This window comes from Nomascus leucogenys, chromosome 18 (genome assembly GCF_006542625.1).
Source record: "Nomascus leucogenys isolate Asia chromosome 18, Asia_NLE_v1, whole genome shotgun sequence".
NCBI lineage: Eukaryota > Metazoa > Chordata > Mammalia > Primates > Hylobatidae > Nomascus > Nomascus leucogenys.
In genome coordinates, this window is record NC_044398.1 from 80,739,120 (window position 1) to 80,763,617 (window position 24,498).

Sequence of the window (24,498 nt, forward strand, 5' to 3'; positions counted from 1 at the left end):
CGCTCTGTTGCCCAGGCTGGAGTGTAGTGGCGCGATCTCTGCTCACTGCAACCTCCGCCTCCCAAGTTCAAGTGATTATCCTGCCTCAGCCCCCCGAGTAGCTGGGATTACAGGCGCGCGCCACCACGCCCAGATAATTTCTTTGTATTTTTTAGTAGAGATGGGGTTTCGCCCTGTTGGCCAGGCTGGTCTCGAACTCCTGGCGATCCTCCCGCCTCGAGCTCCCAAAGTGCTGGGACCACAAGCATGGGCCACCGCGCCCGGCGCACATTTGGGTTTTTCATGGTCAGCAAAAGCACGACCACCCCAACACATAAATCTGGCGAATCATACGCAAATTCCCTCATGCTATATAACCTTCCACTGCTCTTCGTACCTTTGGACAGGCACATACTGTTATTTTAGGGAAGGAAACGGATCAGATACCTTGTTTCCTTCTTCTGCACTACCAAACACCCCAAATGGCGTCCCTAGAAATCAGATTCCAGAAACATTTCCTCTCCTCTTGAAAGCCTACCGCTCCCTTCACCCAAAGAACAGAATAATCGGGGGCCTAATGAAGCTGTCCCGCCAACCTGCAGGAGAGGGCTGAGGAAGAACGACTTGCCGCGCCAGGAGCATCCCGCGCCGCACTATGGAGGCAGCCATCTTGGAGCGTACCAAAAGGAAGAGCCAACGGGTTAAGGACAGAGGAAGGGGCGGGGTTACAGCTCGACCTCTCGGGGCGCCCAGAATTGGACGAATCCCGTTTGGCGCCCTCGGAGACAGGACCGACGCTCCGCCTCCTCGCCCCGGTTCCAGTAGTTGGTATGGTCCGAGACAGCATGGCTGCTGCACTTCGGCCTTCGAATCGAGTTCAGGCGCTGCAGATTTTGGTGTATCCTGGGGTGGGAGGCTCCGGCTCTGTCAGCTGCCGCTGCCCTTTCGGAGGTATCCGCGGCCTTAGTCTAGGGAAGGAGGGGAGGGATGGGAGAGAAGGGAGTGTTAGACCCCAGCTAGCATCTCTGTGGAGCAGCCACAGCTCCTAAGTCACTCACTGGCCTGGAGCGCACCCTCGCCCTCTAGTTGCACGTGGGTGCAGTGGTGACCCCTGTGGGTCGTGGATACCCCCAGTGCCTGCAAATCGAAGGACTGCTGGGGTCTTGACCTTGGGGCTGTAGTGCTCCCTCAGATGGGGCGATGTTGGTCTTCAGGAACATCCCTCCCGCCTTGGGTGACTTTTTTTTTTTTTTTTTTTTTGAGACGAGGTCTCGCTTTGCCGCCCAAGCTGGAGTGCGGTGGCGCGATCTCGGCTCACTGCAACCTCCGCCTCCCGGGTTCAAGCGATTCTCCTGCCTCAGCTTCCCGAGTAGTTGGGACTATAGGCGTGCGCCACCACGCCCGGGTAATTTTTTGTATTTTTAGTAGAGACGGGTTTCACTATATTGGCCAGGCTGATTTCGAACTCCTGACCTCGTAGTCCACCCGCCTCGGCCTCCCAAAGTGCTGGGATTATAGGAGTGAGCCACCGCGCCCGGCCTTTTTGTTATCTGCAGAGTTTGGAAGCAGAGGTCTTATGGAGTCTCAGTTCTGCTGACAATCTAAAAGACTTTCGGCACTTTTCTTCATTTTTCAAAACTATCCTCTAACATCTCTATGAAAAGAGTTAAATCTGAAGATGCTAGTGAGTGATAGTAAAAATGTTTGTCAGGCATTACTTTAATGTATTTTACATACATTAATCCCTTTTCTCTAGACAACACCCAGCAAGAGAAGTACCATTCTTTTCTCCATTTACAGAGGGGGAACAAGGTTAAGTAATTTGCCCAAGGTCAGAGGGAACTGTTAGAGGTGGGATTTGAACACACCCAACAATAGAAACCTGCTCCTAACCACTTCACTGGACTGCCTTTCTGTAAATAAATAGCAACTTTTATTGTTACCTTGTTACTGCAGCTCACAGAACTCTGTTAGTGCGTGATTCTTCGGCCACGCTTCATCCGTTTTATGTCATGCACAGCCAAGGATCCTAAAGAAAGGATGATGTTCCCCAAATCTACTAAGCTGTGATCAGTGATTTCCATGTATCTCAAATATATTTTGAGTCCACATCTGAGAGGTCTTAACCTTCACCCTCATTTCACAGAGGACAAAACTGGGAGTTCAGTGGTCACGCTGCAGCTTTTTCCACTACACTGTGCTTCTCCCTGGATAAACCAAAACTAACTATGCCTGTTTTGCATTTAAATGTTATTAGTTTTTTTTAAATGCCCTTGATACCCTTTAACCAGATGGCAAATGCCCATTTGTACTTCAAATCCCAACTTCCTGTCAACCAGTCCCCACACAGGTTTATCACCAACTACGGTTAATCACTAGCTTCTTTCACACACACAAATAAAACCTGTTTTGCTGAGGATTTGCATTCTCTAGTAGTTCAGAAATGGTTTTTCCCAGGATTTATATTTGTACAATTTGTACAGTCATATTTGTACCTGTCTAATGGATTATTTATAATAGATGTTAGAGGCAATCAAGCTCTATCGTGTTATTTGCTAACTTCTAAAACAGTCAAAATGACTTTACTTTTTTCTTTCTCTGATTTTTAGCTAAAAGATACCTACTTACAGATAATGTGGTGAAATTAAAAGAATTTCAACAAAAGAAAGTGGCTGTTGCATGTAATCTTTCTGGCACTAAAGGTAACAGAATCTATTTTGTCAATTCTGTCATTTATCTGTCATTTAAGTTTCTCTGTCTTTATCCCTATTCAGTGTCTCCTTCAGTGACTTTATTATGCCTTAGAAAAAGTTGAGACCATTTATTGTTAGTTTCATAGTGAACTCTTATATTTATCTTGCATCTCATACTTTGCTGCTACAATGTCTACAGCTCTCCTCTTACTCCTTCTCTTATGATCTCAAAGAAATATTAAAGCTAGTGCTGCAATTGGTCTTGTCTAGATCTGTGCCACTAAAAGTGTGGTTTGAGGACCAGCGGCATCAGCATCTATTGGGTGGTTGATAGAAATGCAGATAGAAAGGCCCTAGATCATTCATATGCACAATAAAGTTTAAGAACTTCAGATGATTGGCTTTCAAACTTTTTGATGTAACCTTGAGTGAAAAATGCATTTTATGTTGCATCTCAGTACACACAAACGTATCTATATATAAATGAAATCAAATGAAACAAAACAGTACTATGTATGATGATATATTTGGTATTTTTCACTCTGTGCTAGAAAAATCAGTAGGATCAAAAATTTCTTAGAAAACAAGAGAAACCTGACTACCAAACCTAGGATTTGGCTGGGCATGATGGCACATGCCTGTAACTCCAGCACTTTGGGAGGCCAAGGCAAGAGGACTGCTTGAGCCAGGGAGTTTGAGATCAGCCTGAGCAGCATAGACCTCATCTCTACAAATTTTTTTAAAGTTAGTTGGGCGTGGTGGTGCATGCCTGTAGTCACAGCTACTCCAGGGGCTGAGGTGGGAGGATTGCTTGAGCCTGGGAGGTCTAAGGTGCAGTAAGCCATGATCACACCACTGCACTCCAACCTGGGTGACAGAGTGAGACCCTGTCTCAAAAAAAAGATAAATCTGGGATTTGCTTTGAAAAAAAATCCAGTGTGTTTGAGGATTGTAGAGTAGAGGAAACATAATTAGCAAAATATTGATAATGATTGAGGCTGGCTAATGGCACTTAGTGAGGGGGATTATTATCCTGTTCTTTCATTTCTTGGGTATGTTTGAAAATTTTTGTTATAAAAAGCTGAAAACAAGAACACCACCCTAGTTCTTTTTCTCTTTCAGCACCTGAGAAATCTTGTTGCATTCATTCTCTCCCTCCTGCACATAGTGTTCTTCCCAGCATTTCATACCTTTTATTGTGTGTGGATGCAGCAGTGGTCCCTGGGGGTTATGGATATACCCCCTTGATCCTCCTTTATGAACACATCTAAGACTTTTCTTTTTTTTTTTTTTTTTTTTAATAACTCTTGGTGTCCCTACTGACTTTTTCAGCCATAGACCCAGCTCTCCTTCTTCTCACTGCCAGATGTTTGTGAGCTGATTAACACATTAACATTCTCTTTGTTTTGGTTTGTTTTTTAAGAGACAGTCTCGCTCTGTCACCTAGGCTGCAGTGCAGTTGGCACCACCATAGCTCACTCTAGCCTCAAACTCTTGGATTCAAGCAATCCTTCTGCTTTAGCCTCCTGAGTAACTAGGACTACAGTGCCACCATGCCGCCTAATTTTTAATTTTTAATTTTTAATTTTTTTTTGTAGAGATGGTCTCACTGTGTTGCCTAGGCTGGTCTCGAACTCCCGGGCTCAGGCTAGTATCCCGCCTCAGTCTCCTAAAGTACAGGCATGAGCCACTGCACCCATCCTGGTACTTTCTGCCTCCATTACCTCACAATTCAGTCCTCCAGAAATCAGTGTTCTCTTGCTGCTCCACTAATCATACTATTATATAATACCATATGGGGGCAAAAAAATAAACCTTTGGAATGGGGGGAATATATTTATCCCCAGTGGAGTAGGCTTAATCTAGATTTCACTTCAGTCTTTTCTTTCTACCCCAGGTATTTTAGATCTGTGTGAGGTTTGCAGTTAGGGCTTTATGTCATCCAGTTGTGATTTCCAGTTGTCATAGTCTTCTTAAGGCCGTGGCAGTTGTGTACATGTTCTGAAAGGCAATTAATATAATCAGTGCCAATCTGCTCTATTGTCAGACTGATATGTTTAAAGTCCTGTCAACCTTTCAACATTTTGAGAGCCCACAGTGGTACTCTGTTGTATACCACACTATTAACATACTCATCTCTCTGGCATCCTGGCTCTCCCGTGATGGACTCCGCCCTTTCTAGGGTAGTTTCTGGTTGATCTAGTCACGGCTTTTCCCTCCACACCTTTCATTCCCAGTTCTGTTCTGTTGCTCATGCTGATTCCCTTACCTAGAATGCCCCCCTCCTCCATTTCTCCAACCTGATTCAGCCCTTTCCTTTCTCACTGGTACCCCTCCACTTTCACCAACCTGGTCTGTTCTGAGTCATAATAATAAAGGTTGTAACAGGACTCTTCTGTCCACTCTGAGTTGTAATAGGTGTCATAACAGGACAGAAGAGTCCTATTATGTTTATAGTATTCATGTGTCACCTCCTCCATCATTGTTTTCAGGTATCTTTGTATAAATTTAGCCTGCCCTCCCCAAAACGCTTTAAGTTCTTCGAGGGCAGGAACTATTACTTACCCTTCTTGGTGTCTCACACACAAAGAAGGATACTTCTGAGTATAATCATATGATAAACAAATGTTGATTGACTTGTTTTAAAACACAAGTTATATCTGTTGAAATACTGGATTCTTAAGGTGCTGTTTTTTGTTTTTTTTCTGAGACAGAGTCTCGCTCTGTCACCCCGGTTGGAGTGCAGTGGCATGATCTCAGCTCATTGCAACCTCTGCCTCCCAGGTTCAAGCAATTCTTGTGCCTCAGCCTCCCCAGTAGCTGGGATTACAGGCGTGCACCACCGCACCTGGCTACTTTTTGTATTTTTGGTAGAGACGGGGTTTCACCATGGTGGCGAGACTGGTTTCAAACTACTGACCTCAAGTGATCTGCCCACCTCGGCCTCCCAAAGTGCTGGGATTACAGGCCTGAGCCACTGCACCCAGCCTCTTAAGGTTTATTAAGGAGGATTAGGAAGTGCAAGATGTAATGTCATCTCTTTGATGACTTGAGACTTTTTAGACTGGAAGTTGCTTAGAAATATTTAATAGACTAAATCCTCTTAGATCTAACAGGTGACACAAGGAATAAAAATGAGAACAATAATGTTTCTATTTACTGGCAGTTACCATATGGCAAATGCTTTACATATATCATCTCAGGTAACCCCGTGAGGAAGGTACCATGATCCTTACTTTACACATGAGGAATCAAGTCTCAGAGACAAGGGTCTCCATCAGAATGCAAGTGGCCGAGCTTCGATTTCAGCCCAGGTCCTTCCATCTCTAGAGCCTTTAACTGTTACGTGGTTCTGCAAATAAAAATTGGAAGAGCCACTGCATTATCTCAAACCTAGTAGGTCTTTTAAATTGAGAAAGTGCCTCTGCTTCTAATTCTTGTGTTTTAGATGTATTTGTGCCTCTCCTTTCAGCAGCATTCCTTCAAAGCTCTGGGCCTTGGAACAAATCCTATAGCTATTTCCTGGCAGCTTCTGATACTGACAACAGTTCTGCCTTCTGGAAAGCAGATGCTTGGTTGGTGCCTGCTTTGCTTTTCACCCCACATTTTGGTGGGAATAAAGCCCCTTATTGATGCCAAGAAGAGGTGCCTCCTTTTGGTTTTTGTCCCCACGGTTGATCAGATACAAAGACAAGGGAGAATGATAGACGGTGATGACATCAAAACAATTCTGTCACTGAAAAACTGCTGCTGTTTGGAGGACTGTTTTCCCCCCCTGCCCATTACATAGTACCTTGTCATGCCTTCTAACAGCTGAGTAAAAAGAGACCAAGAGGAATGAAAAAGAGGTAAAGTTGAATCAAATGAAAGAAACATGAGTCATGTGGGTCCACCATTGTGGACAAACCTACCTTCAACTCACATTTTCTTTTTAGTTTTCCCATTTGGTCTCTGCCAATTGACGGTTTGGGTGTCTGGCTACATTTTCTTTCTTTTTCTCATGAGTCACCTAGAGATTCAGTTATTTGAGCCAAGCCTCTGGAACAGTAATTCTCAAACTTTAGTATACTAGAGGATCACCTAGGGAATCAAAAATGCCAATTCTTGAGCTCTTACCCCACAGATTTTATTTTAGAGAGTCTTGAGTGGGCCTGGCCCTGTGCCCATGTCCCTGCCTCCTGTGACAGGTGCCATCTGCTGACACTGTTCTAGAGGAGATTGGCCAGTGATGGCAGCTGTGTGTTCCTGAACCCCTCTCGGTGTCCCTCTGCAGTGAGCCAGCGTTGGGCTTCCCCATCTTCCTGAAGTCAGACTCCTTATACTCCCAGTCAGCCTGAGTGATGGTCACCATACTGTGCTTTCTTCCAGAAACGTATTTTAGAAACTTGAAAGAGAAACTGACCCAGAACAAGCTCATCTTGAAGGGGGAGTTGATAACCTTACTTCATTTGTGTGAGTCCCGGGACCATGTGGAGCTGGCTAAAAATGTCATTTACAGGTGAGGCATTTCCTTAGAATGTTGCCACCCTTATCCCTTCTTACTCTGTTCCTTTCTATGAGCAGCCTCATCCACTTCGAAGATGTTGCCACCTCCATACCAGTGACTTCCAGATCTCTTGTTCAGATGCCTACCTTGAACTCCAGACACTTACATTCACTTATGGAGCACACACTTACTGGGTTCCTACTATATGCTGGGTGCTAAGGATAGAAAAGCAGATATTTTATGTCTAAAGAAGTTACCAGCCTATCACTGACGTATACCCTAGGTCTTCAAATTCATTATGTACAAATTCACTCCTCTTCTTCTGTTTTCCTTCTCACTGGCTAGTCACTCAGGACAGATATTTTGGAGCCTCTTTACTCTCATGTCATTTGCCTCTCTTTCCTGATAGGGTAAGAAATCCTCTTTGTTCCACTTCTTGGTATCTCCCTCAGCTCCAGCCTTCCTCTCTCTCTCTCCGTTAGCAGTGTCTTAGTTCAGGCTTTAATGTCTCTCACCTAAATCCTTTCAGTGGACTCCTATTTTCCCTCCTCCAGTCCTGCTATACCTTTCTGATCCATTATTAAAGTTTCCCATGTCAGAAAGAACTCGCATGTAAGCATAGCCTGCCACTGGGAAAGCCAGCAAAGGCTTTGCTTACCAGGGAGCAGTTTGACATCAAATCAACAGACTTCATTTCTGAAATTAAGTTCATTGCTCTTTTGCATTTTTTTTAAAACTATTTTCTTTCTTTTTTTTTTTTTTTTTTGAGATGAAGTCTCGATCTGTTGCCCAGGCTGGAGTACAGTGGCGCGATCTTTCAGCTCAATGGCAACCTCCACCTCCAAGTTCAAGCAGTTCTCCTGCCTCAGTCTCCCAAGTAGCTGGGGTTACAGGTGCCTGCCACCACACCCGGCTAATTTTTGTATTTTTAGTAGAGAGTGGGTTTCGCCGTGTTGGCCAGGCTGGTCTCGAACTCCTGGACTCAAGTGATCCACCCACCTCAGCCTCCCAAAGGCTGGGATTGCAGGCATGAGCCACCACGCCCAGCCCTGCTTTCCATTTTTAAAAGATCTGTTTCTATATATGAACCTGCATTTATATGTACATTTATAGAGAGAAATACAAGATAATCATATAAAGAATACTGGAAGATTCTCTACCAAAAGTTAACTGGTTCTCTGGGAATTATGGATTATGTATTTTTTGTTTATCTAAATGTATATTTTTCTGATTTCTCAAACTTGTCTACAGTGGACATTAATTTTAGAACATGAAAAAAATGTCTTTTTTTAAGTAAAAATTAAAAAATTCATTGAAAAATTGAAAAACACCAAAAAGTAGAGAGAAGTAACATATCACAGATTCTGCTGTTTCAGTTGTCTGTTGTTGTATAACAAACCACACCAGAACTTAATGGCTTAACACAGTGACTATTTATTATTTCTCATAATCCTGGGATCAGGAATTCAGGCCCATCTCCACTGAGCAGTTCTTGGTTGGTGTCAGATGAAGCCACTCACTCGTCTGCAGTCAGCTGGTAGCTGGGCTGTACTACACGGTCCAAGAAGGCCTCTCTTGAGTTTGTGATGCCTCATTGCTCCTCCATGTGGCCTCTCCCTGTCTTTCTGGAGTGCCTCATTATTCATTTGTTGGTTTGAGCTGTACTGGCCCACAGCCCAGATGGGAGCTGCCAGGCATGACAGAGCTGCCCAGAATTGGCATGGCTTCTCTTAGTTAAGGCAAGTTGCCTGGCCAGACCAAAGTCAAGGGGAGGGGAAAAGGATTCTACCTCTGGATGGATGGAGCCACATGCACATACAGAGAGGGAAGAAATTGATGGCAGCCATCTTTGGGGCCTGTTGCTCCCATCTAAGAAACCACTGTTAATATTTTTGTGTTTGTTTTTTTTTTTCACAGATGTAAAGATTTCGTTGTTTTGGTAGATTTTGCTTTACATTGTTATAGTTATTGCTGTATAATTATTTTCTAAATATAAATATTTTCATGTTAATCATATCTTTAGGAATCATAGTTTAATGGCAATATAGTATTTATTACACGTTAGGTATTTTCATCAACTATGCCCATATTGTTGGACACTGAAGTTTTTTCTAATATTTCACCAGTATAAATAATGCCATGATGAGAAAATCGCTGCATAAAACTTACTCTTTGTTTCCTTTTGGGGATCGGGGGTATGAACTTTTTAAAGTTTATCAATATATAACTGTCAGGTTATTTTCCAAAAGTGTTATGCCAATTTAAAGTCACACTGTATCTACAAACTTAATTCTGTATTTCAGTTTCACAAAGTTAAATCATTTCCCTTTGGCATGTTTTCCTCTCATTTTACTACACAAAGCTATTCAATGTTTATAAGAGTAGTAAAATGAGATAAATATTCTGAACACTCTTTCTACTCTTATTTTTATCATAAATATTCAAAGTATGACTCAATTCCTTTACTGTTGCTAATAAATCTCTACCCAGTTGCTGACCTTTTCCTTCTCTACTTGTAGACAGCTGGACAAGTGGAAGGATGGGTAGATCCAAGGTTCAACCAACATGTTCTTTTTCTCCCTGAGTTAGGCAGCCCGTGGCTGGGAAAGGAGAGTCATGAGCTGAAACATAAGCTTTTTATTGAGCCCAAAATGGGGAGCATCTTAATACCCTCGTTATGTTGACCAAATGCTGTTTGGTTTATTGAGGGATTTTAGATCCTCTTGAACATTTCTTGTCCAGCAGGCAATTCGTTATCTCAGTGACTTTCTAGCACTTTTATTAATGCGACTGTCATTTAGCATGTTAATGTCAAATCAGAAACTTGTTTTTGCTTTCTTTTGCTTTTAATCTGGCACAAGTTTCTCATGAGAATATTGACTGAAATATGTTGATTTTTGAAGATGTTTTCCTTAGCATGCTTTACATTTTATAAAGATTTATATGTTGAAGACTTGTATGCCAGGCACATCATCTCATTTAATCTTCACAAAAAAAACTGAGTTGGGTTCTCTTCTTCCTTACATTTTACAGATGAGGAGATGGAAGCACAGAGTAGTTAATTAATTTGCTCATCGTCACACAAGTAGAAGAGCTAGGATTTGAATGATCAGTTTGGATTCAGAGCCTAAAAACCCTTAACCACTATCCTATATTGTCTTCCAAAAACTTAATTTATAAGTGTTGTAATGAAGCAATGAATATTATTTGTAACTTCTTTTTTTTTTTTTTTTTTTTTTTTGAGATGGAGTCTCGCTCTGTCGCCCAGGCTGGAGTGCAGGGGCGCGATCTCAGCCCACTGCAAGCTCCGCCTCCTGGGTTCACGCCATTCTCCTGCCTCAGCCTCCCAAGTAGCTGGGATTACAGGCATCAGCCACCATGCCCGGCTAATTTTTTTTTTTTTTTTTGTATTTTCAGTAGAGACGGGGTTTCACCATGTTAGCCAGGATGGTCTCGATCTCCTGACCTCGTAATCCGCCCGTCTCGGCCTCCCTAAGTGCTGGGATTACAGGCGTGAGCCACTGCGCCCGGCCTATTTGTAACCTCTATAAGTGGATAATGAAATGTATCAAAGTACACCTCATCGTTCTATTATGGTATCATTGTAGTATATGCATTTAGAATAGACTAGCGTAATACTACTCTGACTCTTCGATGATTTTTAGCAGAAGGTAAAAAGTATCCTGTTTTGTCGTCAGTGCTTCTCCCCAAGGTATTTTAGATTCGCTCATTGTATGAATCTAAATCTAAAAGAAGTATGAATATGAAGATTCTTAATGAATAAATGTTTCTAAAATCTGATTTACGTGTAATCATGAGGTGTTGATTTTGTCACATATTGTCCTCTTGGTGTCTAAAGCAAAAGAGTTGGTTATTGAAAGTAAATTTGCAGTAGTGATATGCAGTTCTGACTGGCAGACTGGCTGCCTGTAGAAATCTCAACAGAGGATTTAGAAGACATCATTGAAGACATCCTTGTCTTTGAGATTAACCTTTTCCTAAAACTTAAACATTCAAAACCACATTTAATTTGTTTAGCCAGGTGATCATAGCCCTTGTGTACCTTTCCCAAGCTTAGAAAAGCAGAGAGTTGCTGTAAATTGTCAGTGTGACTGCCATCCTATATGAGGATGAAGCCAGCCTCCAAAAAAAACCCCCAAAAAACAGTATATTGTTTTGAAATATGTATACATTACAGAATGGCTAAGGCAAGCTAATTAACATACTCATTACTTCAGGGTCTTGCTCTGTCACCTAAGCGGGAATACAGTGGCACAGAGCATCACCCCCACTTCTTTCCCTTGTTCTCCTCTGGGTGGGCCCATTCTGATGCACTTACAGATGCTGCTAGACTCCTGCCGTTTCCTAAGGTGTGCTCACACTCAGTCTCAGGGTTGTTTCTAAATTTAGAGAATGATTACAACATACGTTTTTCCTCTGTTTCTTTTATTTTATGTCAGTCTGCTATAAACTCTGTTTACTTGTTTAAATGATTGGTATACTTCTGCACTCCAGGATTCCTGATTGTCTGAAATCTCCACTTCTCCCTCTCCAGACTGTGAGAGAACTTCGTTCTCTGTTGTGTCCCAGCACCTGGCACAGTACATGCTGTAGTCTGTGTCTGTCCTTTTTCCTGTGTCCTACCTTTTGGCTCATTGAATCATTTTCATTACCAGGTACCATGCAGAGAACAAAAATTTCACTTTGGGGGAGTATAAATTTGGACCGCTTTTTGTGAGGTTGTGTTACGAGTTGGATCTTGAGGAATCTGCAGTGGAGCTCATGAAAGACCAGGTTATTGTTTCCTAATTGTTTTCTCTGTCAATGTGTGTGTTTTTGGTGATATTGGAAAAGGCATCTCTTCTATGTACATTATTCCTGCGTTAGATTTTCAAAGAAAGGCTGCTGGGGCTGAATGAGCACTTCTCTGCATTTTTAAGTTTCCTTGCAGTCAGTTTGTGTGAAGAGGGGTGGAGTAATATAGAACAAGTGTGGAAGAGGTATAGGTACAGATGATCCTACCTTGGATGTGTATCAATGTGGGTTGTACACCTGCTCTTTTAGGGGCTTTCAATAGAGAAGAGCTTGAGACAGTCTCCATTTAAAGACTGACATTCCTATCCTTTACCTGTATTCTCTCTCGATTTTGTGTTTGTATTTTTCTGGTTGAAGACTACATTTGAGAAGTGCTTTTCTATTTCTAAAATACTTTCCCTCACATATTCTGACTTTCTGTTCCTAAAAACAAAAGTAAATAATTATTTTTACAGCTACTCATTGAATATTTACTATGTCTTCAGCATTGTGTTTAAGTACTTTAAATGTTTCATTTTATTTGTTTCTCACAATAGCCCTGATAAGGTAGATTTCCATTTTGTAGATAAAGAAACTAGGACCTAGAGACATAAATTCATTCATTCATTATAAAGTCATTTTGATTACCAGATACCATGTAGAGAACAGAAATATCACTTAGGGGGAGTGTAAGCTTAGACTGCTTTTCATGAGGCTGTGTTTCCCATAATCAGAAACATTTGCTAAATTTTGGGGCCATGGCTGGCCACCAGGTACATTTTTGTATATTTAGGAACTTACATAACGAGCTGAGTTGTTCTTCTGCCTCTTACTCTTTTTTTATACAAAATTTCCTCTGTACATGGTGGGCATGTTAACTCCAGGCTTGCCCCTATTTAATGACACTTGTGTATTAGAAAGATGACCATAATATATTGGTAAGCAGAGAAAAGGTTGTTTCAGAACGGTACAGATAGTTTGATCCTGTTTTTTTTGTTCCATAAAAAAAGACACATATTAACATTAACATTTTAACAAAATATAAATACATATATACTGGAAAGATATACACTAAATCACTTTATCTTTGGGGGTAGAATTATTAAAAATTCTCACTTTTTACTTTATACATTTTTGTATTATTTGACTATTTTTAATAAACATATGTTAATGTTTCAGTTAAAGGAAAACAAAAACTTCCCACTGTAATAAATCATAGCCATGAGTATGGTGGTAAAAACAAAAATAAAAAAGATGAAAGCAGGCCAGGTGCGGTGGCTCACGCTTGTAATCCCAGCACTTTGGGAGGCCGAGGCGGGCGGATCACGAGGTCAGGAGATCGAGACCATGGTGAAACCCTGTCTCTACTAAAAATACAAAAAATTAGCCGGGTGTGGTGGCGGGCGCCTGTAGTCCCAGCTACTCGGAGAGGCTAAGGCAGGAGAATGGCGTGAACCTGGGAGGTGGAGCTTGCAGTGAGCCGAGATTGCGCCACTGCACTCCAGCCTGGGTGACAGAGCGAGACTCCGTCTCAAAAAAAAGATGAAAGCAAAGGGTTTTTTTTTAGCCTGCTTGTATATGGAAAAGTCACGTATAGGTAAGTTTTCTGGAGTAGAATGGACAAATTCGAGTAAGTGACATAGGACCTAATCCTGCTTCTACCCGAACTTCTCTTGTTCCCTACTTACAACCCTGTAGTATTGCCAGCATGGTAGCCACATGGAGTCATTGAACTGTGGCTAACTCAAATTTACATGTGCTATAAGTATAAAATATATGATGGATTTTAATTACTTGTTATAAAAAGAATGCAATGTATGTTAATTTTTATATGGATTACATGTTGAAATTACATCTTGGATATAGTGGGTTAAATAATTTAGTCTATTTCTGTTTACTTTTTTAAATGAGGCTAATTGAAAATTTAGAGTCACATACACTGTGATTCTAAAATATCCTTGGTGACTCAAAATGCTTTTCCATTGGCTGGGGCTGTGCTGGTGGCTTTCCCTCACACTTAGAAGAAAACCCAGACCCTTGACTCTGACCTAGGGGGCCCGTTGTGCCATCTCCCCTTTCTCCCTTGCTGACTTCGCTCTGGACCTGCATGTTCTTCCTCGGCCATGGCGAGCTCACAGCCTCTAACTGGAACATTCTGCATTCTTATCCTTGAGGCTCCCTCCTTGACCTCACTGAGGTCTCTTCTCACAGTGCCTTCCCTGACTACCTTCCATCCATCTTCTCTACTTGCTCTTCATAGACCTTACTAATAGCTGAAATTAATATTTTTTTCATTTGTCTTATTCACTGTCTTCTCCACCAGAATTTAAGCTCTACTAGATTACAAACCCGAGTAGGGTTTTGAGCAGGGTGTATATCCTGTTTATCATTTCTTTATTCTCGGCACCTAGAACAGGGTCTGCATAGTAGGTGATCAGAAAAGAGTGAACTCGAGCAAGGCATTTAATGACACATTTGAATACCATGTGTCCCATTATCATGGCACACAAAATGTTGAGATGTTAGCAAGATGTTGGTCAAAGGATACAAAATTTCAGTAAGATGGAATAAGTTCAAGGGATTTTCTCTGTACAACATAGTGACTATAGTTAATGACAATGTATTGTATTCTTCAAAATTGCCTAAAGAACAGGTTTTATGTACTCTCACCACACAAAATGAGTATGTGAAGTAATGCATATGTTAATTAGCTTGGCTTAGCCATTCTGTAATGTATACATATTTCAAAACAATATACTGTTTTTTGGGGGTTTTTTTTGGATACAAGGTCTTGCTCTGTCACCTAAATGGGAATACAGTGGCACTATTATCATAGCTCATTGCAGTCTCATAACTCTTGGGTTCAAGTGATCCTCCCACCTCAGCCTCCCAAGTAGCTAGGATTCCAGCCTTGTGCCACCACACCCAGCTAATTTTTTAAATTTTTATTATTTTTTTAAGAGATGGGGTCTTGCTGTATTGCCCAGGCCTGAACTCTTGGCCTCAAGCAATCCCGCCTCTCCCTCCCAAAGTACTGGGATTACAGGCGTGAGCCACCACACCTGGCCAAATATATACAATTTTTATTTGTCAATTAAATAAATACATACAGACAAGTTGGAAAAAAATGTTGAGAACCACTGTTTTGGAGAATTATTTCAAAAGGCAAGTAATCAATTCTGTATTATCCATTGCCAAAAAAAGACCATAGTTGTGTGAGACCCTCCTGCCTTAGTCCTCAAGTATATTTATAGCTGCCATTTCATGTTAATAGCTGGCACCTAGTTTCCAGGACCACTCTGCCAGGGTTAATTGGCTAGTTTCTTTTCTCCTAAGCATGATAGATGACAGTTCCTTAAAGACGTCCTTCATGGTAATTATGAAACCCAGAGATCTCTTGCTGTACCTCTTAGCATGACAGCCAAGAGAGTGGACAGCATTTTAACTTTTTTCTTTTTTTTTTTTCTTTTTGAGACAGAGTCTCGCTCTGTTACCCAGGCTGGAGTGCAGTGGCGCGATCTCGGCTTACTGCAACCTCCACCTCCTGGGTTCAAGCAATTCTCTGCCTCAGCCTCCTGAGTAGCTGGGATTACAGGTGCCCACCACCATGCCCAGCTAATTTTTGTATTTTTAGTAGAGACAGGGTTTCATCATGTTGGCCAGGCTGATCTTGAACTTCTGATCTCGTGATCCACCTGCCTTGGGCTCCCAAAGTGCTGGGATTATAGGCGTGAGCCACCATGCCCGGCCAACTTTTCAAAAATAAAACCTGGGTATATAAAATATATTAGAGAATTCAAAAGGCCAAATGAGTAAAGTATGTAGAAAAATAAGACCTGGCTAGAGAAGAGACAGTAAAAGTACCTCCTCAATAAATAGTTTTAACTTTTAACCAAACTGTATTGTTCTTCTTTGTTAGCATTTACGAGGTTTCTTCTCAGACTCCACATCATTCAATATTTTGATGGATATGTTATTTATCAAAGGCAAATATAAAAGTAAGTACTGCAATTTCTATTTGCCGAAAAATTCTGCCATGTTTGCTGGCATAGGGGGAAAAATGAGTCATGCAAAAATGATTCTTATATCCCTGATAAGTGGCTGAATTCTAGAGACCTTATGAAGTTTGAAAACATCGCATTGCATGTCATCCCTTAAACTAAATATCCCAGATTTTACTTAGGCTAAAATTGTGAAGCAGCTTTTAAAACATTAGTTCTTCCTGTTTGACCTGATAGTTTATTTCAACATTTAGTTAATTGCTAAATGACTTTGAGAAATAGCTTTTATTTTGTTGAAATACACTTTTCTGTAGATGGTGCTGAACAGATGAGAGCTTTGGGGGCCAACAGGAGAGGAACTCTGACTAACACTGTGATCCACTCTTCACTTTTGGCAGGTGCTTTGGAAGTATTGATAGAGATGAAAAACCAAGATGTGAGGTTCACGAAAGATACCTATGTTCTTGCTTTTGCAATTTGCTACAAACTGGTAAGCCTCTTTCCTCTTAACTTTGAGAGCATTGTGTGTAGTCTTTGAGAGAGGATTTTTTTTTCTCTCTATAAATAAAATTCAGTTCCTCTGAAGTCTGTTTTCCATCTGGTGCAAATGTTTTAATTTTAAATGTTTTTATTTTTAGAAAACTCAAGTTAGCCATATCAGACAGTTTTATGGGAAAAGTAATTTTTTCATCTTTCACTCTTCTCTGGTGATTGTGTAGACAGTGAGAACAAGAGGCAATGTGTTGGGTTCAGGCTCTGCTTTAAAGTCATCTCGCATGCTGGACTCTGCTAGATCCATCTTCCCTGTTGTCCTTGTCTATGGAAATCTTAGCTTCCTTCATTGGTAAGCTCAAGGACTACTTTGTCCTCATATGTGAAGGCTTTTGTAATCACCGAAACTGGAAGTGATGTTTGTCACCTCCAGATATCCCTTAATTGTGCTCTATTTGTATCGCCTCCCTGGTACTTCTGACACAGCTTAATGTTGTACTTAGTAGATGCACGTTCCATTGTCTCTACTTGAGTGTGAGCTCCTTGAGGGTTCTTTGTATCCCACCACCTAACACAGTGCCTAGTATCCAGTAGTTCTTTAATAAACATATGTGACATGAAAATGAAGTCTGAGGACAGAGACCATGACTTATACGTTCTTTTATCAGTACAAAAAATGAGCCAGGCATGGTGGCATGCACTTTGTAATCCCAGCTACTCTAGAGGCTGAGGCAGGAGAATTGCTTGAACCCAGGAGGCAGAGGTTGCAGTGAGCCAAGGTTGCACCACCGCACTCCAGCCTGGGTGACGGAGTGAGACTGTCTCAAAAAAAAAAAAAGTTATTTTATTATTACTGTACCAGGATTATTTCTTGCCCATAGAAACTCTTTCTTCAATGTTTAGTGACTGATCATTGAAATAGTGAAATGATCAATGTTTAATGTATTACTGTTGTCATTCGTATCATTTAAACTTTGGAAACCTGGCACACAAAACCTCTTTATACTGAAAACAAAGGAACACGAAGTGAAGTAGAAGAACATGGGCTGTTGAAAAATTCCCCTGAAGAGTGTAGCAATACCAGTTTTCCAAAACAAGGGGATAGCTGGGTTATAGTGGAAAGAAAACCAAGTGGAAATTGAGAAACTTGGAGTCTAGTCTCAACTTTGGTATTATATAGCTTATATATATGACTTATATAGCTGTGAACTGATCACCTATCTCATTTTACAAATGAGATGGTTAGATTTGGGAGTCAGCAAACTTTTTTTATGAAAGGCTAGATAGTAAATATTTTAGGCTTTGGGGGCCACATGTCTCTGCCTCATATGATATCTGCCCCATATTCTTTGTTTTTGTTTTTACAGGCCTTTAAAAATGTTAAAGTCATTCTTAGCTGTAGGCTACATTTAGCCCAAGTGTCATAGTTTGCTGACCTCTGGATTCAATAATTCTTTCCATTCATACCACTCTACGATTCTAGGAGGCCAAAAAAACAAACAAACAAACAAACAAAAAAACCACCACACAGCACTAGAGCATCACTTATTCAGCATTGTAATTCCCAGCCTTCTTGTCCTCTACTTAGGGATGCCTCCCTGAGTGTATACTGCAATGACGAGAATTTCAGTTCTACTTAGAGGCCATGCGTAGTGGCTCACACCTGTAATCCCAGCACTTTGGGAGGCTGAGGCAGGCAGATCACCTGAGGTCAGGAGTTCGAGACCAGCCTGGCCAACATGGTGAAACCTTGTCTCTACTAAAAATACAAAAATTAGCCAGTGGTGGCACATACCTGTAATCCCAGCTACTTTGGAGGCTGAGACAGGAGAATCGTTTGAACTGGGGAGGCAGAGGTTGCAGTGAGCTGAAATCGCGCCATTGCACTCCAGCCTGGGCAACAGAACGAGACTCTGTCTCAAAAAATAAAATAAGTAAATAAATTATGCTTAGGAAAGGCCAGAGGACTTTTCTCCCCTGTGTCGTGTCCAAGAATAACTTGTTTCACCCAGTGGAGATGAGTTGAAAAAGTGATCTGGTCAGCCAGTACAAATTCCACATCAATTCTGGGAACTGTCCTCTCTCATCCCATTTGAACTCTATTTTGACAGGAGTTGCAACTCCGGTTATGACAGATGACATAGTTGCACAGCCAGGCTGCTCTCATAAACCTAATCCCCCGCAGCATGCACAAAGGAAGAGGATTTGGTTTTACCACTGCTGTTTTTATATCACTGACATTCTTGGATTTTTTTTTTAAAGGTTTCTGTTTTCATGGGATTCTTTTATAATTTATGTTCAAATTAGTGTTCGTGTTTTCAAATATTTGACATATGAATATTTTCAGATTGGAAATCTCCCAGGAACAGTTTCCTGGTGTTGTTGAGCCTTAATCAGCTATTTCACATAGTAGCAGGCAGAACCTTTATACTCGTAAATTATGGGGTCTGTGTCTAGAAACTAGCCTGCCCAGAACAAAGAGATGTGTATGTTTTCTGGTTAAAACTGCCCCAATTCAGAAAATTGAAAACGAGTTTTAAAAATAAAGTTAATTTAGATTTGACCTGCTAACCTATCAGTAGCCTGGTGTATTTGCAAATAGTCTTTATATGGGGCTTAATCTTTTAAGTGGCTTGAGGGAGGCTCTAGGAAATCCTTACAAAAGGAACTGTAAATACTGAGCACTATTAATCATTTTATTGAATTTAAAGGTTTATAACATTAATCGAACAATCCTGTCTCCTTGCAGAATAGCCCTGAGTCTTTCAAAATCTGTACTACATTAAGAGAAGAAGCTCTACTCAAAGGAGAAATTCTCTCCAGGAGAGCATCCTGTTTCGCTGTGGCATTAGCTTTGAATCAGGTAAAGCCTTGTGGTGTATTAAGTAAATTGGGAGTGGCCAGGACTTCATTACTTTTATTTGTCCTTGCTTTTCCTTTTTTCCTTCTGACTGCATCATAAAGAAGTAGTCACCATAAAGAGACCAATGCCTTTGTTGCCATGGCAACCTATATCTATACCTATACCGGAAAAGAATGATTTTATTTACAGTTGGGGACCTAACATGCATTTCTAAATAGAAGGGTAGAGAAATTTCTCAAGTAATTAAAATGAAAATTGCAAGTCATCAGATTACGTTGTAATGTTCTCAGAGAACAGTTTAATTTAATGCTCTCCAAAGTTGAATTAGCCTCAGATGAATGAGGACTGCTGTGTCAGCCCATTGTAGAAGTGGGATCCATCACATATTTCATAGTTATATCCAACTACTACTGTTATTTGGGTGAGACTTTAGTGATCATTTAACCTCATTCCCCTGACTGGACAGGTGGAGGTAGCAGAGACCCAGACATAAGAGGGGACCTCCCTGAGGTCATGCCTCAGTGATGGACAGAGTTAGAGCTGGAACCCTGGAATCTCTCTGGAAGAGCCTCTCCCGAGATTTCCTATTCTAGAGCCTAAAAAATATGAAATGCTTTATATGTTTCCTATGTAGTAAAAGGAAATTTTACAGCAGAAAAATAGTAACCAAGCCAGGTTATTTTCCTGGCTGGTAAAATATAGCTGGAGAACTCTTATTATTAATTAGAAATCAAAACGTGAGGGTGATCCATTTCCATATATTGCTGGGGAGAGTCATTGAAGGACGAGACTTAAGAGATTGTACACTTTCCAGGCTTCTGCTGGGCCAAGATTATTTCTTTAACTTTCTAAGCTTCTCTTGCTGTCCAGGGGAGTTATTTTGTCTTCTTAGTCTGTCATGAGGTGAGTGAGGTGAATTAAAGTCTCTTCGAAGGCATGTGTTTTTCTTTCTTTGTATAGCTCCTGTAGTTTTTATTTACGTCTGTTATACTGTTTGGTGCACAGATATATCATCACTGTTACATCATCATTGTGAATCCTTCACTTTAGCATTATAAAGTGCCTATCTAGGTCATGTTTACTGCTTTTGCCCTGAATTCAACCTTATTAATATCTCCACCCCTCTTTTTGCTTGTTTCTCTTTGTTTCGATCAGGTTTGCATTTGACCGATATACAGCTTTTCCTATCCTTTATTTTTGCAATCTTTTTGAATGGTTTTGTTTTAGCTTTATCTCTTATATACTGCATAAATTTCTGTGTTGCTTTATAATGTGATACTAATCTTTTAATATAATCCATTTATATTAATGTGACATATTTGATCTTGGGTCTCATTTGGTGCTTTCTGTTTCTATAACTTTTTCTACCCTCTTATGCCATGTGGTTATTTTCTCTAGTTGTTATTTTTGCTCTAGTGGTGACTTTAAAATCATAGTTTTTATTTTCTTAATTATTCTTTTGACAAGACCTGTTAATTCCCTAATATAAGTAATGGTGAAATTACTCTATTTCCTCTGTTTTTCATCTTATTTTCTTCCTCCCCCATCCAATACCCAATTTTAGCTGGTATTTTACTCTGATAGTGTTCACTTTACTCTTAAATGTACTTGATTTGTCAGTTTTGTTTTTTTTTTTGAGACGGAGTCTCGCTCTGTCACCCAGCCTGGAGTGCAGTGGTGCAATCTCGGCTCACTGCAAGCTCCACCTCCCGGGTTCATGCCATTCTCCTGCCTCAGCCTCCCGAGTAGCTGGGACTACAGGCGCCTGCCACCACGCCTGGCTAATTTTTTTGTATTTTTAGTAGAGACGGGGTTTCACCATGTTAGCCAGGATGGTCTCGATCTCCTGACCTCGTGATCCACTCGCCTCGGCCTGATTTTAAGTGATATTTTTTGGCCTGCTGATAATAAAGATAAGGAAATGGGAATGCCTTTTCTACCTTTCATCTCTTTCCGTTCTCTTTCTGTCATTAGTATTAACATTGTTTCATTGTCCAGGCATATAACATTTACACTCTGTTCTATAGCCATACTCCCCACTTTTGAGTCCTTTGTATAGTTAAATAGGTGGTTTGGTGCTAGTTGTTTTTCCAGTTTTCTCTTTGTTGGCTGAAGTGAGTATTTTAGTAAATTCTTTGGAGGAACAATATCCCCTGAGTTCTTGGTATTTTAAATTATTTTATTTGCCTGTTGTTTTTGTACTTGAACTACAGTTTGGCCAGATTTACAATTTCAAGGTGACATTTGCTTTTCTTGAGGTACTTTTAGGCATTGTTTTTCTGTCTTCTAGTATGGAATATTGCTGTGGAGAAATCTAAGGCCTGTCTGATTTTTTTCCACTTGATTGACGTGATCTTGTTCATTTTTCTCATTTCTATCTTCTATATCCATGGAAATATTTTTCAATTAGAGTTTCTTCATTGGCCAGTTATTTTCTTTTCTTTTTTGAGACAGTCTCACTCTGTCTCCCAAGCTGGAATGCAGTGGCGCGATTTCGGCTCACTGCAACCTCCGCCTCCTGGGTTAAAGTGATTCTCCTGCCTCAGCTTCCTGAGTAGCTGGGATTACAGGCATGCGCCCAGCCAAATTTTTGTACTTTAGTAGGCATGTGTCCAGCTAAATTTTTGTATTTTAGTAGAGATAGGGTTTCACCATGTTGGCCATGCCCAGCTAATTTTTGTATTTTAGTAGAGACAGGGTTTCACCATATTGGCCAGGCTGGTCTTGAACTCCTGATCTCAAGTGATCTGCCTGCCACAGCCTCCCAAAGTGCCAGGATTACAGGTGTGAGCCACTGTACCAGTTATTTTCTTAATTTTGTTCTACTGTGTTCCTTTCCTCTTTTTAAAAATACCACCTTTATGAGTGTCATGTGGTGGTTCCTTTTTGACTATTCATCATTGAAAAGTGTAAGTTTCAGGCCTAGCACAGTGGCTTCTGCCTGTAATCCCAGCACTTTGGGAGGGGGGAGGATCACTTGAGGCCAGGAGTTTGAGACCAGCCAAGACAACATAGGGAGACCCTGTCTCTACAAAAAATAAATAAATAAATAAAACAGGTGCAGTAGTACATAGTACATGCCTGTAGTCCTTGCTGCTCAGGAGACTGAGGCAGGAAAATAGCTTGTGCCCAGGAGTTTGAGGCTGCAGTGAGCCGTGATTCCACCACTACCCTCCAGCCTGGGTGACAGAGCAAGACTCTGTCTCTAAAAAATAAAAATTCTGGCCAGGCGCAGTGGCTAACACCTGTAATCCCAGCACTTTGGGGGGCTGAGGCGGGCAGATCAGGAGGTCAGGAGATCGAGACCAGCCTGGCTAACACGGTAAAACCCCATCTCTACTGAAAATACAAAAAAAATTATCCGGGCGTGGTGGTGGGCACCTGTAGTCCCAGCTACTCTGGAGGCTGAGGCAGGAGAATGGTGTGAACCCAGGAGGCAGAGCTTGCAGTGAGCCAAGATTATGCCACTGCACTCCAGCCTGGGCAACAGAGCAAGACTCCGTCTCAAAAAAATAATAATAAATAAAATAAAATAAATAAATAAAAATAAAAATTCAAAAATAAAAGAAAAACTTGTTTCTTTTAGACCAGTCATTTCTAGATTCATGTCAGAGAAAGAGAGAACAACAGAGCGGGATACCAGAGCACTGTTCTAGGCTAGCAGGATTTTTCTTCATATAACCCAGAGTTTTTGTCTATAAGTATGCACAGGCCTCATTTCTTTTAAGTCAACAGAAATAGGCACTGAGGTGGTTTTTGGTACGCACTCTCTTTTCTGCTGCTGCTGTCTTAGGAACATACTGTTTCCTATGAGTATGTCTTATCTATGGAAACGTTTGGCTAGCCTCATCTCTGCCACCACAAGGATCCATGGAAGTTCTCTTTACTAGTCCTATGCTGTGTTCTCATCATTGTAAATAGGAATTTAGGTTTTGTACTTCAGGTTGTGCCCTTACCTTTGAGAGCTGTACTGTTGTAGGTTCTTTGTGAGATTCAGAGCACTGTCTGCCTCTGACTGCTTTCTCCTGAACCCTGCCAGCCTCCATTTCCAATGTTTCTGGCAGTGTTTCCAGCTGTGCTGTGGCTTGAGGTTTCTATGTTCTAATTATGTATGTCAAAGACAGGCTTTGCACTTTGTTCCTCATTCCTATTTTTTTAGAAGCTGATTCCAATAGGTAAAGGGGAAATGCCAACTTTATGCCTGCATCTTAAAAACTGGACTCAGGCAGGTTGTTAAAACATTCAACAATATGCGACTGGATGCAGCATTTTATGGAATGTTTAGTTTTGATTTCCGAAACGTTTTTTCTTTGTGGACGTCAAAACCCTGAGGTCACCTTAATAGGGACATACTGCCTTCTCTAAGTGATCTTTTACAATAACATTAGTTCCTATGATATGGAATATGATTTGTTTCTCTTCCTTCTAGAATGAGGTGGCAAAAGCTATGTCCATTTTTTCTCAAATCATGAATCCAGAAAGCATAGCCTGCACTAATTTAAATGTAAGTGATTATGGTTTAAGGTAAGCCTTGAAATATAATAAATGTATTATAATAAAATTATGCCTAAATGTTTTAGCTGTATACAATGACTTGCTCTCCCAAGGTTTTCATTCAAATCAACAGTCATTTATTGAATTCCTTTCTGTGAAAATTACAGTATCACCCTTGTAAGAAGAGTCAACACAGCTGTCGCTTCCAGGAGTTTGTAAACAGGTTGGAGAGAGGTAGATATGCTCATATATAAGACATGGCTAGATGCTGAAGACATGAGACGTGGCTAAGAAAGCTGTAGATGTAGGGAGGAGGAGGGGATGGAGACAGATCCTCCAGGCCCTTTACCAAGCCTTGAGAGAAACCCATGTGCTAACTGCATCTTATTGGTGGTACCTAACTCATGGCATTGTTGCAATTAATGAGCTTATATACTTATGGTACACAAAATAGTGCCTGACATGTGGTAAGCATTCAGTAAATGTTATCTATTGTCATTCTTATTATGTTGCCAGTATGCCCATGGTCCTCTTCCCCATTAACTTACCTGGGCCACCTGGGTCACTTATTTGGGACCTTGTGGTCTGGGTCAGCAAGTGGCTGCACGCATATCACCAAGACATGCAAAACCTTAATGCCTAAAACTAAAAGCACTGGAAAAAAATTATCTCAGATTCACGCTAATAATAAAGTTT

The 24,498-nt window shown here is 40.9% G+C and overlaps 2 protein-coding genes across 8 annotated transcripts in view; one reads left to right on the plus strand and one right to left on the minus strand.

The window, feature by feature from the left end:
- The window catches only part of MRPS27 (mitochondrial ribosomal protein S27), a 106,623-nt gene extending 105,878 nt beyond the window's left edge, over positions 1-745 (minus strand). For 2 of the 4 annotated variants that reach the window (XM_030798081.1, XM_030798078.1), the window contains exon 1: positions 608-745. Coding sequence is in view for 2 of the 4 variants with exons in the window: in XM_030798077.1 (XP_030653937.1) it covers positions 576-648 (73 nt within the window). In the remaining 2 variants the exon portion in view is untranslated. Of the gene's footprint in view, positions 1-575 lie in introns of all 4 variants that reach the window. The other 2 variants (XM_030798077.1, XM_030798076.1) reach the window with 1 other exon arrangement.
- A 54-nt stretch (positions 746-799) lies between these two features.
- PTCD2 (pentatricopeptide repeat domain 2) overlaps positions 800-24,498 on the plus strand; it is a 48,286-nt gene continuing 24,587 nt past the window's right edge. For 2 of the 4 annotated variants that reach the window (XR_004026693.1, XM_003266045.2), the window contains exons 1-8: positions 800-930; positions 2,589-2,681; positions 7,041-7,170; positions 11,835-11,952; positions 15,872-15,950; positions 16,352-16,443; positions 19,195-19,308; positions 23,738-23,812. Coding sequence is in view for 3 of the 4 variants with exons in the window: in XM_003266045.2 (XP_003266093.2) it covers positions 810-930; positions 2,589-2,681; positions 7,041-7,170; positions 11,835-11,952; positions 15,872-15,950; positions 16,352-16,443; positions 19,195-19,308; positions 23,738-23,812 (822 nt within the window). In the remaining variant the exon portion in view is untranslated. Of the gene's footprint in view, positions 1,595-2,588; positions 2,682-7,040; positions 7,171-11,834; positions 11,953-15,871; positions 15,951-16,351; positions 16,444-19,194; positions 19,309-23,737; positions 23,813-24,498 lie in introns of those variants that run through there. The other 2 variants (XM_012497337.2, XM_030798082.1) reach the window with 2 other exon arrangements.